The sequence below is a fragment of the Quercus robur genome, chromosome 10 (genome assembly GCF_932294415.1).
Source record: "Quercus robur chromosome 10, dhQueRobu3.1, whole genome shotgun sequence".
NCBI lineage: Eukaryota > Viridiplantae > Streptophyta > Magnoliopsida > Fagales > Fagaceae > Quercus > Quercus robur.
Genome location: NC_065543.1, coordinates 37,455,399 through 37,468,383, shown reverse-complemented (window position 1 = coordinate 37,468,383; position 12,985 = coordinate 37,455,399). Strand labels below are relative to the sequence as shown.

At 32.6% G+C, this 12,985-nt stretch overlaps 1 protein-coding gene across 1 annotated transcript; it reads right to left on the bottom strand.

Annotated features, from left to right (window-relative positions):
- Window positions 1-1,308: 1,308 nt before the first annotated feature.
- On the bottom strand, window positions 1,309-4,981 carry LOC126701934 (isoaspartyl peptidase/L-asparaginase). The gene is made up of 4 exons (XM_050400391.1): window positions 4,701-4,981; window positions 3,371-3,604; window positions 2,441-2,527; window positions 1,309-2,099 (listed from the first exon to the last, which is right to left on the bottom strand). Exons 1-4 carry the CDS (start codon window positions 4,860-4,862, stop codon window positions 1,617-1,619), a joined length of 966 nt encoding a protein of 321 aa, XP_050256348.1. The 5' UTR covers window positions 4,863-4,981; the 3' UTR covers window positions 1,309-1,616.
- Between the last annotated feature and the right edge of the window lie 8,004 nt (window positions 4,982-12,985).

Genomic DNA, 12,985 nt, shown 5'->3' with positions numbered 1-12,985 from the left:
AACAACTTTTTTTCACTTGTTTCTTGGATCAATCTTCATGTCTTTAATACAACCACTTGTTGTAAATCAAACCCAACTTAGATCTATCCAATTTACAAGTAAAGTGCATTTTGACAAAAAATTAGCCAATTACATATAAAATATGACCCTAACAGAAGGTTTGACCAAATTTCCAGCTCCAAGAAGGGTACATAGTCATGTGACAATGTAGAGAGTAAAGGGCTTGTAGACTCATCAAAAGAAGATCTTGTCAAAATGGCAAAACTCAGAGCCTTAAGTCAAGTTGTGCCAGATTTTAGAAGGCTACTCAGAATCACATCGTTGGGCTGAGGCCTGAAATAGTCTTGAGCAAACAAGAGTCCTTCCAAAAGTCATAAAGGGAACCAAAAACCTTCAAACTAGTAGAGATCAACTATCCAATTACGTCTATTACTTCTTGGGAGGGTTGCAATGATCTCTTTGTATTTGATATGGGTTTCTGAATCAGCCCTGTCGTCTTTTTTCTGATTACTTTCTGTACCATGGTTCATTTTGGAAGGATAGGATTCCATTGACAGAAAGCAAAACCATCTTAAAATATATTATGAAATGGGAATGCATACAACTGGATGGGAAGGAGACCTATTATATAAACAAGAAGTAGAGTTCATTTCGCATTTCTTGTAAATCTACTTTTTTGATGTTGTTGACCACTTGCTGATAATGTGCTACACATTTCCAATCTTATCATTCCACAAAAATTCTCTATATCCAATTATCCATCAATGAACCAAACAGAATTCCTATATATATATATATATATATATAAACACACACACACAAATTGTAAGGGAAAAAAAATTAAAGAGGCATATAAAGGGGTGAGTTTTGGTGGGGGTCAAGGAGCAATTCGCCCCCATTGAGCCCTCAGCTCCACCTTTGTATAGAAGAGAGATTTCATAAGCAAATGCTACCAACTTGGAATATCTTTCTTCAATCTACTATGAGACAATTGAAGAAACCATCTATTTTTAGTATTAGTCATGTGACTTATTTAAATAATCAACATAAATAGTCTTATAAATAATCGTATAATATAGGTTGGAAAAGATAGCTCCAAACCAGTTTGGATCCAAACTTTGTACAAAAAATAATATCTTCACTATGCATTTGTCACCGTAGGAAAAATTGATCTTAAGACCTGCTAAATGTCAAAGAGAAGCTAAATTTAAACTGATGTCCAGGGTTTATATTTTTTAACTATTTGATTGAAAAAGCCCCTTGGGTTCATCTATGAACGATTTTTTAATTGTGCAATTCAAGATCAAATAGTACGAAGAAAATTTCTTAGATTACTTCACAATAGTTACTCAGACAAAGAGAACATCTTGATTGTACAATTCGAGATCCACATATACACTAGTGGTACAAGCATAGTAAAGTTGGTAAATTTGGTTCGATGATGTTAATTCTATAGAAAAGTTCATCCTACTTGTTGGTCCGACCACATAACAATAATTATCCTTTTTATTTTGGAAAATACAATAAGATATACTAGTCATTTGCCAAATACTAAGTGTGAGTCATCTGAAGCAATTTCCTGCCGGACTCAAGTAACTGAAACTCACCAAAAGCACTCAGTTTTGCACAGAAGGCCATATTCCAATCTCTGAATATCCATCTTCAGTAGCACAAGCTCGATACATGCCTGTTGTATTCAAAGCCATTGTAACTTCTCCTTTGGCTGAGACAGCTACCAAGCCAGCAGTGCCTCTTGGAACAGACTCCTCTATAACATAAGCTGCAGCCTCCTTTAGAGAAAGACCTTTGAATTCCATAAGAGCAGCCACATCTCTTGCAACAGTGGCACGCATTACTGCTTCACCTTTTCCTGTAGCCGAAACCGCACAGAGATTGTTGGCATATGTCCCTGCCCCAATGATAGGCGTGTCCCCAATCCGACCAACCATCTTGTTCACAAATCCACCAGTAGAAGTTGCAGAAGCTAAATTCCCATGACTATCAACAGCCACACATCCAACTGTCCCAATTTGGCTATCACCATCAGCTGTTGGTGTTTCTTTCTTCTCATCTTTTTGAATTGGTTTTGTATAATCAATCTGCAGATTTACAGAAGAAGTTACCAGCTAAAAGTCAATAAAACTTTCACAGCACACTGATGGTTGAAAAAACAGTTTTTACACATGCAAACATTAGAAAGTTGAGCAATCCCTCACTTCAAATAATTTGTTAGCTTGCCCAATGTACTGAAAATTTCTAAAGAGCTTTAGGTTGTAGCCAAGACAAAGGAATTGCTAGCAGTTGGGAAACCAAAATGGTAGTGAAATGCACCTTGTAAGTAATGAGGAAACACAATTTCACAAGCCAAGATCAACTCAAAGAGCAAATTAAGCATTGGTATCATCTAGTTTCCCAAAAAAAGAGAGATAAAAGAAAATACCTGAACTCTATTGGCTTCTTGTACCTGCTTTAGCCTCTCAATGTTTGCTTGAGTTATAAAATGGCTTGAATCTACAGTTTCAACACCCTGGACAATTTAATAAGTCAAAGTTAAGAGAAAAGTTGATGAAAATAACCCACACATATAGGTAAAGGCAGTTCAAATAATAATGATTCTAACAACAACAAAAATATACTTTCTGGAGTTATAATGGCTTGAATCTACAGTTTCAATATTCCAGACAATTTAAGAATTAACAGTCACAAGAAAATTTGATGAAGATAAATCACACATCTAGGTAAATTCAATTAAAAAAATAGTGATCATAACAACTAGAATACATACATGTATGTATGGATAAGTAACAACAACACTTAATCATCATCATCATCATCATTATTACAACTAGAGAGTGAGCATAGTGAAAGCATCAATGAACCAAAAATAATTCCTATATATCACTTGCTCTGTTCCAACCAAGACAAAAAAACCACAAGTTTTTTTTTTTTTTTTTTTTACATTCATTAAATTCAAGTTTTGAAAAGATTGAAGGATGTCCATTGTAATGACCACACAGCAACGAAATAGAATGACTGGAAACAAGAGACTCAATTAAACCTCGTCCACATCACATCATTGTTGCAATTCTAATAATGTGACCAAGAACAGAATAGAGATGCTGAACTCTTGGCAGCAAACGTTGTCCACATTACAACTGAAGACTCTAAATTTTTGGAAGTGCTATCCTTTTGCCATCAAAAAATTATTAATTTTCTGGATAATAAAAATCATAAAAGTGACATGGATGGCATAAATATATCTGAAAAAGAAAAATCATGTGATTTGACTTCCAATTGGAAACAGAAAATTAAGCATTCAATAGAAATAAGCTCAAGGCTAGCAAAAGTGCATAGTAAGATTTTCACTCACTTGCTCCCTTGCAAATCTTTCTGCTCCATCAAAGGCAAGATATATATGAGGAGTTTTCTCCATGACAAGTCGTGCCAAGGATATGGGATTAACTACAGTAGTAAGCCCAGAAACAGCTCCACATCTTTTAGTGTTGCCATCCATAATAGAAGCTTCCATTTCAACTGTGCCTTCTCTAGTTAAGACAGATCCCCTACCCGCATTAAAGTGAGGATTGTTCTCTAGTTCACGAACCTGTATATGGCAAAATCATCAACGGTAGCATCAGAAAGTGAATTAAATCAAGAACAAAGTTTAAGATCCTTCAACTAAAAAGAAAATACCAAGGACCATAATTTAGCCAGAGATTCACTGCTTCCAACCATGTCCATTTGTCACAGGTTTTTCCATTTAGTTTTTAGCTTATTTTGCATATGAACAGCTTTTTAAAAGCTCACTTTTTTCAAGTACAAATATACTTTAAACCTACTAAGCTAATATCAAACGAATACCAATTGGTTAAATTTAATTGCTGCTAAACTTATTTGCTTTAAATGTGAGATGAAAGTGTTAATCAAAAACGTTACTTTACCCTTTTTTTTTCCTTTTTATATACAAGATTACTATCATGCAGTGCCAAACAAGAGTTAGATCTTCCAAAGAACAAGGCTTTTTTCTAATAAGCCAATTCATTTGGGACCCTGCGGATCCACTTTTTTTTTTCCTATTCAAAGATCCAACAAGCGATGTGTACAAGGCCCGGAACGAATTCACAGCCATATGGCTGACCGGCAATTACTAGCGATTCTGGCTTCAACGTTTCGGAACCCCCCGGAAAGGGGGCCTTCTTCGCCCTCCACCTAAGCTGCACATTTTCTTCTATTATCTAATACTAAAAGTGATCATAGAACATTTTCATTATTCTCATTGTTGTAAGCTGTAGCCTGTAGTAGAATTAGTCTCAGCCTCAATGTGCTGAGAATTTGATGCTCCACTGAGCATTTTGGAAGCAATTTCTTAAAGATGATAATAAAGGACCATTAGGAATTAATTAGGCCTAATATAAAATTAAATCTTATAACTTGTGGCTAGCCAATTAGGACTAACAAACATCTATAAGTTAAATTTCCAACAAAACCTATAAGACTACGCAAAATATTAAATATTAATTCCTCAACAACAGAACCATATGAATCAACATATTAAAAAAAAAAAAAAAAAAAAGTAGATAAAACAAGACAACACATGTACAAGTTTACAACGATGTAATAGAATTATATGAAGAAAGGTAATATTAATAATATATATATAGAGAGAGAGAGAGAGAGAGAGAGACATTTGGTTTACGTACCACAAGTTCGACAACGTCGAGAGGAGACTTTTGGGCTTTGAGAGCATCCACGCCGATCTTTAGGCAGTGTCGCATCGCTGCTTCACATGGCTCGCGTCGCTCTGCGGCTAGTGTGACAGGGATATCCCCGGCGCCGCCTTGTACAGCTATGGCCCACCCCATTTCCACTCTCTCTCAGGCTGTTTCTCCTTAGAAAACAGAGAGTGATAAGAGAGCTGATCAATGGTTTGCGAATTTAGTGTTGGAACTTGGAAGTATCTATATATGTATAAAAGGAGAGAGTGGGGGACAGTGGATATGAATATGATATTATTGTAAATTCAAAAGTGATTGATTAAGGAATTGAGTCATGGTAATGGAATAGTTGCTGTCAACTTTTTCCATCAACTTTGATCTGATAGGTTCAGGACTTCATGTATACCTAACCAAGGCTTCTGGTTTATATTTGGTTGGCACTTTTTTATTTTCCTCCTCTTTCAAATCAAATGAATTGACATTTTATTAAATTGTATTTGTAACCCTACAAACAAAATTTAAAGGTGTAAATGCTATTTTCGTCCCTATATTTTTGGGTCATTTTTATTTTGGTCCCTAAATTTTCATTTTACCATTTTTAGTCCCTAAACTAATTAGCGCGTGTAATATCAGTCCTTGCCGTCAACCAACTAAGGGCGTGTTTGGTAGACTGTAATAAGCCTTGTAATGTAATAGTTATTCCTATAGTTTAGTTATTCTTTAGTTTGGTTATGTTTTTATTACAAGGAATAATCATTCCTTATGAATAGCTATTCTTCAAAATGAGGAATAACTATCCCTCTTTAAACTGTTGTATTAGTTATTTCTTAGTAAGTGCAATAATTTCAAAACTTAATATATTTCCAAATAAATAAACTTTCTATATACATCTAACAATTATAAAAATAAAAAATCATAAAAAATAACACATATCTCTCTTAAATTTAAAAATAACAATTTTTAAGGAAATATAATTGTATGAGTAAGAAATTTCCTAAAATAAATGTTAAGTTTTATTTTAATGTTATAACTCACAACCAAACTAATGAATAGGTTTAGTTATTACATTACAACACATTTTATTCATAGTAATAAAGATTACAATTCCTGTCGTAATTCTCATTCAGTGTACCAAACGTACCCTAAGAGAAAAAACTGACGTGGCTGACGGCACTATTAAAATAATAAAAAAAAAAATTATTTTGGCATTAAAAAATGCCACATCAGCATTTAATAAAAAATTAATTTTAACTAAATAAAAAAAAAAGTAAAAACAGAATTAAAAACAAAAAATAACATGAATTGAGATTTAAGAGTGCCTTGAACAAGAACAATAAGAACACAAATCCAAATTTAAGAACATGAAGAAAATTTTCCTTTATTTGACTTTTTTTTTTCTTAGAAAACAAACACAAGATTAAGCAAGAACAAATTCAGATCTAAGAACACAAACCCAAAAATTAAAATCCAAAAATTAAAAAATCTCAAAATTACCATTTTCTCAAACCCAGCAAAATCATCAAATCCCAAAGCACCAAAGTACCAAATCAATCCAAAAAATACAACACAACCAATCCAAACAAAAAAAATCTCAAACTCAGAAAAACCCATCTCTAAACCCAGTAAACCCACCTCACTCTCAAAAACCCAAACTAAAAACAACAAAAACAAAACATAAAAATCGAAATCAAAATGCTGACTCTAAAACACTGTGAAGATTTTTCTGATTCTCTCATTAGCTTCAATCTTATGCTTTTCTCTAAGCAATTCCATTGAAGACGATGTGATGTGCTTGCAAGGCGTGAAGAACTCTCTCTCCGACCCGGCCAACAAACTGAGTTCATGGACCTTCACGAACTCGACCGTCGCTTCAATCTGCAAGCTTCAAGGAGTTATGTGCTGGAACGAGAAGAAGAACCAGCTCATCAGCATTCAACTTCCGACGATGCAGCTTTCCGACGAGGTTCCGGAGAGTCTGTAGTATTGCCGGAGCCTCCAAACCCTATATCTCTCCAACAACTCCATCTCCGGTCCAATCCTTTCTCAAATCTATAACTGGTTGCCACGATCCAATCCCTTCGTGATCCCCTAGATCTGGGGTTTGTGGACCCATTTTTGCTCTTTGATTTTCTGTACTTCAGTTTCATAGATTTGGGGTTTGTGGACTCATTTTTGCTATTTGATTTTCTGTAGGTTTGGGTTGTGGTTTTTGTACTTTGGGTTTTTGATTTTCTCTAAGTTGACTTCTCATGCTTGGGTTTTGATTTTTATGTTCTTCTCGGGTTTGTGTCAATCTTCATTTTCCTGTGTTTACTTTTGTTCATGTTCTTGGATTTGGTGATGTTCATGTTTTTTTTTTTCCTGTAGGTTTTGATGTTCATGTTCTTTGATGTTCATGTTCTTTTATTCTGGATTTGCTCTTTAATTTTGGATTTGATGTCATTGCTGGGTTTATTTCTTGATTCAAGAAGAACATTGAAGAACAAGTTTTTATGTTCTCATGTTCTTAGATCTAACTTCATGTAATTTTTTGTTTTTAATTTTGTTTTTAATTTTTTTATTTAATTAAAATTAATTTAAATGCTGATGTGGCATTTTTTAATGCCAAAATAATTTTTTTATTATTATTTTAATAGTGCTGTCAGCCACGTCAGCTTTTTCTGTTAGTTGGCTAACGGCAAGGACTGATATGACACGCGTTAATTGGTTTAGGGACTAAAAGTAGTAAAATGAAAATGTATGGATCAAAATAGAAATGACCCCAAAATGTAGGGACGAAAAGAGCATTTATGCCAAATTTAAAATAATACATATTACAATAATGATGTTATAAGCATAGTTATCAAAATGTAAATCCGATTTTTTTTTTTTTTTATCTTGTATTGTATGTGTCGTGTATTATAAAATTAATTAATACCTAATAATATTTATATATATATATATATATATGACATATTCATTATAAATTTAAAATTTATTAATAAATTACAAATTTAATCATCACATACTAATATTTTACAAGATAACTAAATAAATCAAATTAACATGTTTTTATAACATTCACATTCAAATTTATTAAACTTAAAAGTGATAATACATTAATACATGAAAATTGACTCAAAATAATAATTTGTTTTCATCATCTTGTCTCATCAAATCCATCTAAATCAATGTTATCCTCATGTTTACCATCTTGCAAATTTATCTCTTCATTGAAATTTTCTTCTTCATCATCAACATTTACTACTTCTTCTTATTCTTTTATTTTAATACTTTTTTGTTGCATATTTCTTCGTGGCATTCCATCTTCTTAGACTTATAACAATAAAAAATAAAAAATAATTATATTGTCATTTAATACCTTATTCATAGTATGGAAAAAAATTTGCAAATATGAAAGTGAAGTGTGTCGAGGGCGGTTTTTGCGCATAGCCATGTGTCTCCTGCTGGAAGTGTGAATTTGCTAAGCCCAGATTTGTTTTATGGAGTTCAACCAGGAACTCGACATTGGGCCGCATAGACCAATGGCTTCCGGTGTATTTTTAAGATTACAAAATAGATGAAACCCAAAGTCTTAGAATCATGATAATGGTTGAAATAAATAAATAATATGCTTAGCATAATAGCTTTGATTAAATGGTGAGTTGATACGTTATTATTATGTATATTAAGTAATGTCCAATATTAGAAAATAATTAATTAGGTGTCAAATTTTCAACAATAGGATGAGTCCAATAGTCCATATCTAGTTGCAATTCATAGTTCATGTTCAACATAATAAGGTATGTCTTGCAATGGTCCATGTCCAAATAATATATGTCCAATGGTAGTTCATTTCCAAAAAGTACGTGTCCAAGGATGGTTCATGTCCAAATAATATATGTGCAACGGTGGTAGATCGATTTATTAATATGTATGTTCATTAATGAAGTATTAGTGAGATCATGTTCATTAAATAGTGAGATGATATTAAAATAGCTTGCATCCAGCGGTAAAATGATAATGAATAAAATATATTTAATAATATAAATTTGAAGATAAAATATAATGACTTATCTTCATATTTTGCAGCTCCAGCCGTAACATCAGTGGACTTAGCATTTCAGCAACCTTCAGACTTTTTCTGCTCTAGCCATACAACACCAGTGGACTCTAACATTTCAGCAGCATGGTGAAGTGAATCCTTTCATGGGGACTTCATGTTTGAAAGGGCAAAATGGGTGTAACCGGAGGGAGAGAGAGCATGTCCAGCTGTGTGCATCGGTTAGTTAAGTTTGTCCCCTTAATCATGCACTTAAATGATTTTTCTCATGTAATGCCCTTTTAGTTTTTAGTCAAACATGAGTGAGTTCGTGTCTTTCATAAGAATAGATTTACGTAGTAGAAATGTATGTCTTCAATGAGAATGATTTTAATATGAAGTCTTTGTGCCTTTTAAGAGAAAGGCCTTAGTATTGATGATCATATGTCTTCCATGAGAAAGGGATATTGTAATGTGTTCTTGGAAGAGTATTTTGATATGTTTTAAGATGTGTAAAGATAGTAAGAAATATATATATATATATATATATATTGTGAGATATGGTGTTTGTAATGTGTATAGGAATTATATATAGATACTTTGTTGGACATAGATCTTGTATATGTGTACTTTGTGAGACATGGAGTTTGAAGATATATGAGAAGTATGTATGGGTGTTTTGTGAGGAATGTGTTTGTAAAATATATGGAAGTGTGAGATAGATAATATGAAGGTTAAATATAGTAAATACATGAGATTATTTGTGTTATGAGTTATGTTGCTTTCTAAGAAGAGAGATTTTGTATGAGAAATAAAGAATGAGATGGAGATGTGTTTTTGGACAACAAAAATGATGAAGTTTTAGAATAATAGAGTGTGGGAAAAATGGATAATGGACAATGGTGTGTTGTAATATGTGTGTTGTGTTATTATCTATGAAGAGGGATTTTGCAAGAAAGATGGGGAAGTATGAAAATGTGTATGTGGCAGCAAAGTGAAGTTTCAGAATAATGGGGTGAGAAAGGGATGGATCGGCCTGTCCTTTTGTGTGTAGCTTAGTCCTCTTTATATAGAGTCAAGCTATGTAACTAGATCAGAACTTAATTGAAAGGAAAATTAGCAAATAAGGAAAAATCATTGACAAGGTAAGTAGTTTCATTAGAGGGATTTTGTTTTTTAGCCAAAAGAAAGCTAAAGACTTTAAGGCTGATGTTATAGCTCTACCTTCTTCAGTAAAAAAAAAAAGTTGATGTTATAGCTGTAACAGCTGTCAATCACAACTATCACAGCTAAATGATATCATCCAAATGACATCTTACTTGGAGGAAAAAATATTTGGCATTAAATTCATGGTTTGGCTAAAAATGGCAAGATAATTTTTATGGGATCCTCTTGTTTCTGGTACCACAGCTGGAGCCATTGCAAAATGTGCTGGAGCTGTTGGCTTCTGTAGAAGCTGTTTGCTTCTGCAGAAACTGTTTCTGCTTCTGAAGGAACTGTTTGTAGCTTCTGCTGGAGCTGTTTTTGCTGTTGGTATTTTTGACTAAGTTTCTTCTTTTGGAAAATTATATGCTTAGTCCATATATAATTTTGGTAAGTAATAGACTAGTTGGTTGATATTTGATGAAATTTTAGAGATGTAATTATGGTCTTTTTGTATTTTAACCAAATCTTGGAGAGTAAGGAGGGCATTTAATGCTAGATATGAGATATTAATATATATTTAGCCATGTGCTTGGAATTGATTTAGATGATAATAATATAATTTATATGCAATACTATAATTACATTTTTAAACTTATATTATATGATGAACATTAATTTTTATGTAAAGAGCATGGAGAGTTTTATCATTTTAAGTGTTATGTGATATGAAAGGCTTACCAAATGTTACTTATTGCACACTGATCTGTCAGAGTTCAGGGAACTGGGGAAGACATGCCAAGTAACATACTTTCCTTTATCAACTTTGAATCACTAGAGCTTTACTGAACATACTTCTTGGCCCTCCAAACCACGACTCCCAAAATTCCCCCGATAAGACTCTTGAGCTTGGATCATGAGCCAAAAAAGAGATAATGTGCTATGAGTTTGAACCATGGGCTTTGACGCCTTTTTTTGTGTAAATATGGGCTATTTTGGGCTTTAGAAGAGATTTTCCCAAAATCCATGATAGTGTTGACGTGGTGCGAGTCACCAATGAAATGAAGTCATGTGATATGAAAAATTTGTCCTCAACACAGTGTCAAGTGTGTAGTCCAAATTTTGTAGAAAAAAAAAATACCTGTGGACATGTTATTTTATTGGGCTCAATTAAGTAACTTAATAATTTTATGTTAAAATCAAGTCTAACAATTTGTTGGACTCAAATAAAAACACATATTTTGACCAAAAAATAAACTCATTTTAAAGTATATGTCTATGTATCGTATGATATGATACGATTCATAAGATATGTACTACTATACCATACGATTTATGAGCACTTCTGATACGTCATTACAATATGAAACTTTTTGTATAAGATACAATACGAATCATATGATACCGACAACTATGGTAATAAATATGTAGACTTTCAAAAGCTTATGTGGCAATATTAAGGCCTTGTTTGGTTGGAGGTGATTTTAGGGTATGGAAAAGGAGGAGAGAAATGAAGAGAAAAAATGATTTGTTTTGGTGTATGGTTGGAAAGATTATAGGAGGAAAACTAGTGGGGCCAAGGTGTTTTCTCCCTAAATCCACCAAAATGTTTGCACTTGGTTGATTTTGTTTTTGTAGAATGTTGCTTCAACCCATACTTTTACATTTCTACCCCTTTATAAAACATTCCACAAAAATATATATAATAACAGGTAAAAGTAATATAATATAATATTTATGATGTGTAAATTGTTATAAAATATTATTTTATTCATTTTAATTGATTATATAATATTTTTTTTGGAAAGGATTATGGGTCTGTTTGGATACCCTTTTTTGTTGAAAACTAAAAATACAATAGCAAAATAATTTTAAATGTATGAATAGTGCCGTGGGACCCAATTTTAAAGAAAAATTTGCTAAAATAAGTACTTGCGGGTCCCATAAACAATGCACGTGACCCACACAAAAGGACCAAACTCCAGCCGTGGGAAAACGCAAACGCTATCCAAACCAACGCTATAAGTAATATTTTTATTACTTAATGAGTATAAAAATTATTTTTTATATATTATATAAAAAGCAAGACTTAGGTACAGTATTTAAGTATTTTTCCTTAGGTTCCTCTTTTAAGATTCTATCATGTGGATTTTTTTCTCATAAGATGAGTGTGTATTTTTAGTTAAGTAGCCACATGGTTGAATCTTAAGAGATGAACCTAAGGAACAATACTTAAGATACTATACCTAAGTTTTGTTCTTATGTAAAATGGGCATAATAGGAAATTGATGTAAACTACATTTTTCATCCTCTCACATTCTCACTTTTCTACTCAACTAAAAAAAAAAAAATCCATATGTCCACTTTTCCACTCCTCAAACCAAACACATGGAGAGAACTAAAATATCTTCTATCTCCTTGCATTTCCATCTCCTCCCTATTTTCTATCTTCCCACATTTTCATCTCCCAACTAACCTAAAAGAAGTCAATAAAAACCAAAGGCTTTCATTTTATTAATGAACTTATTAGCTACTCTATGCATTAGGACGAAACAATAATATACAGAGTTTAGAAGAAAAAGAAACATACATACAAATACATACATGTAAGTACATATTTATGCATATATAGCTGCACAATCTCAACAATGATGCTAAATTGGAATAATTAAAATTCATAAGGCCTTAACTAGATCAATCTTTAATATTTGAAGCCCACCTGAATGCTAGATGAAATTATGAATAAATAGGAGGTGAAAGTTCAAAAGTATCAAAGATTCGGTTTCTTCCTTTCGAGATTCCATAAAAACCGAACCATACTTAGAGCACTCGCACCAATTGGTGCAAAATAGAAAATATTTGCTTTGGCAATTGTTTTTGGAAGTTGAATGTTGGCAGCCCTTTAGTATACCAAAATTTTAGTATTTTGAAAATGACTCTGTTAATTACGCACATTATTTTGCGCACACATCTGCACACACAGATAAGTTTGAACTGAAATCATGAGTTGAAGACAAATTTCAACACAATTTCAAGTTTAAAATTGTGCCTTCAACCCATGATTTCAATTATAAACTTAAAATGCACCTGTGTATAGATGTGTGCA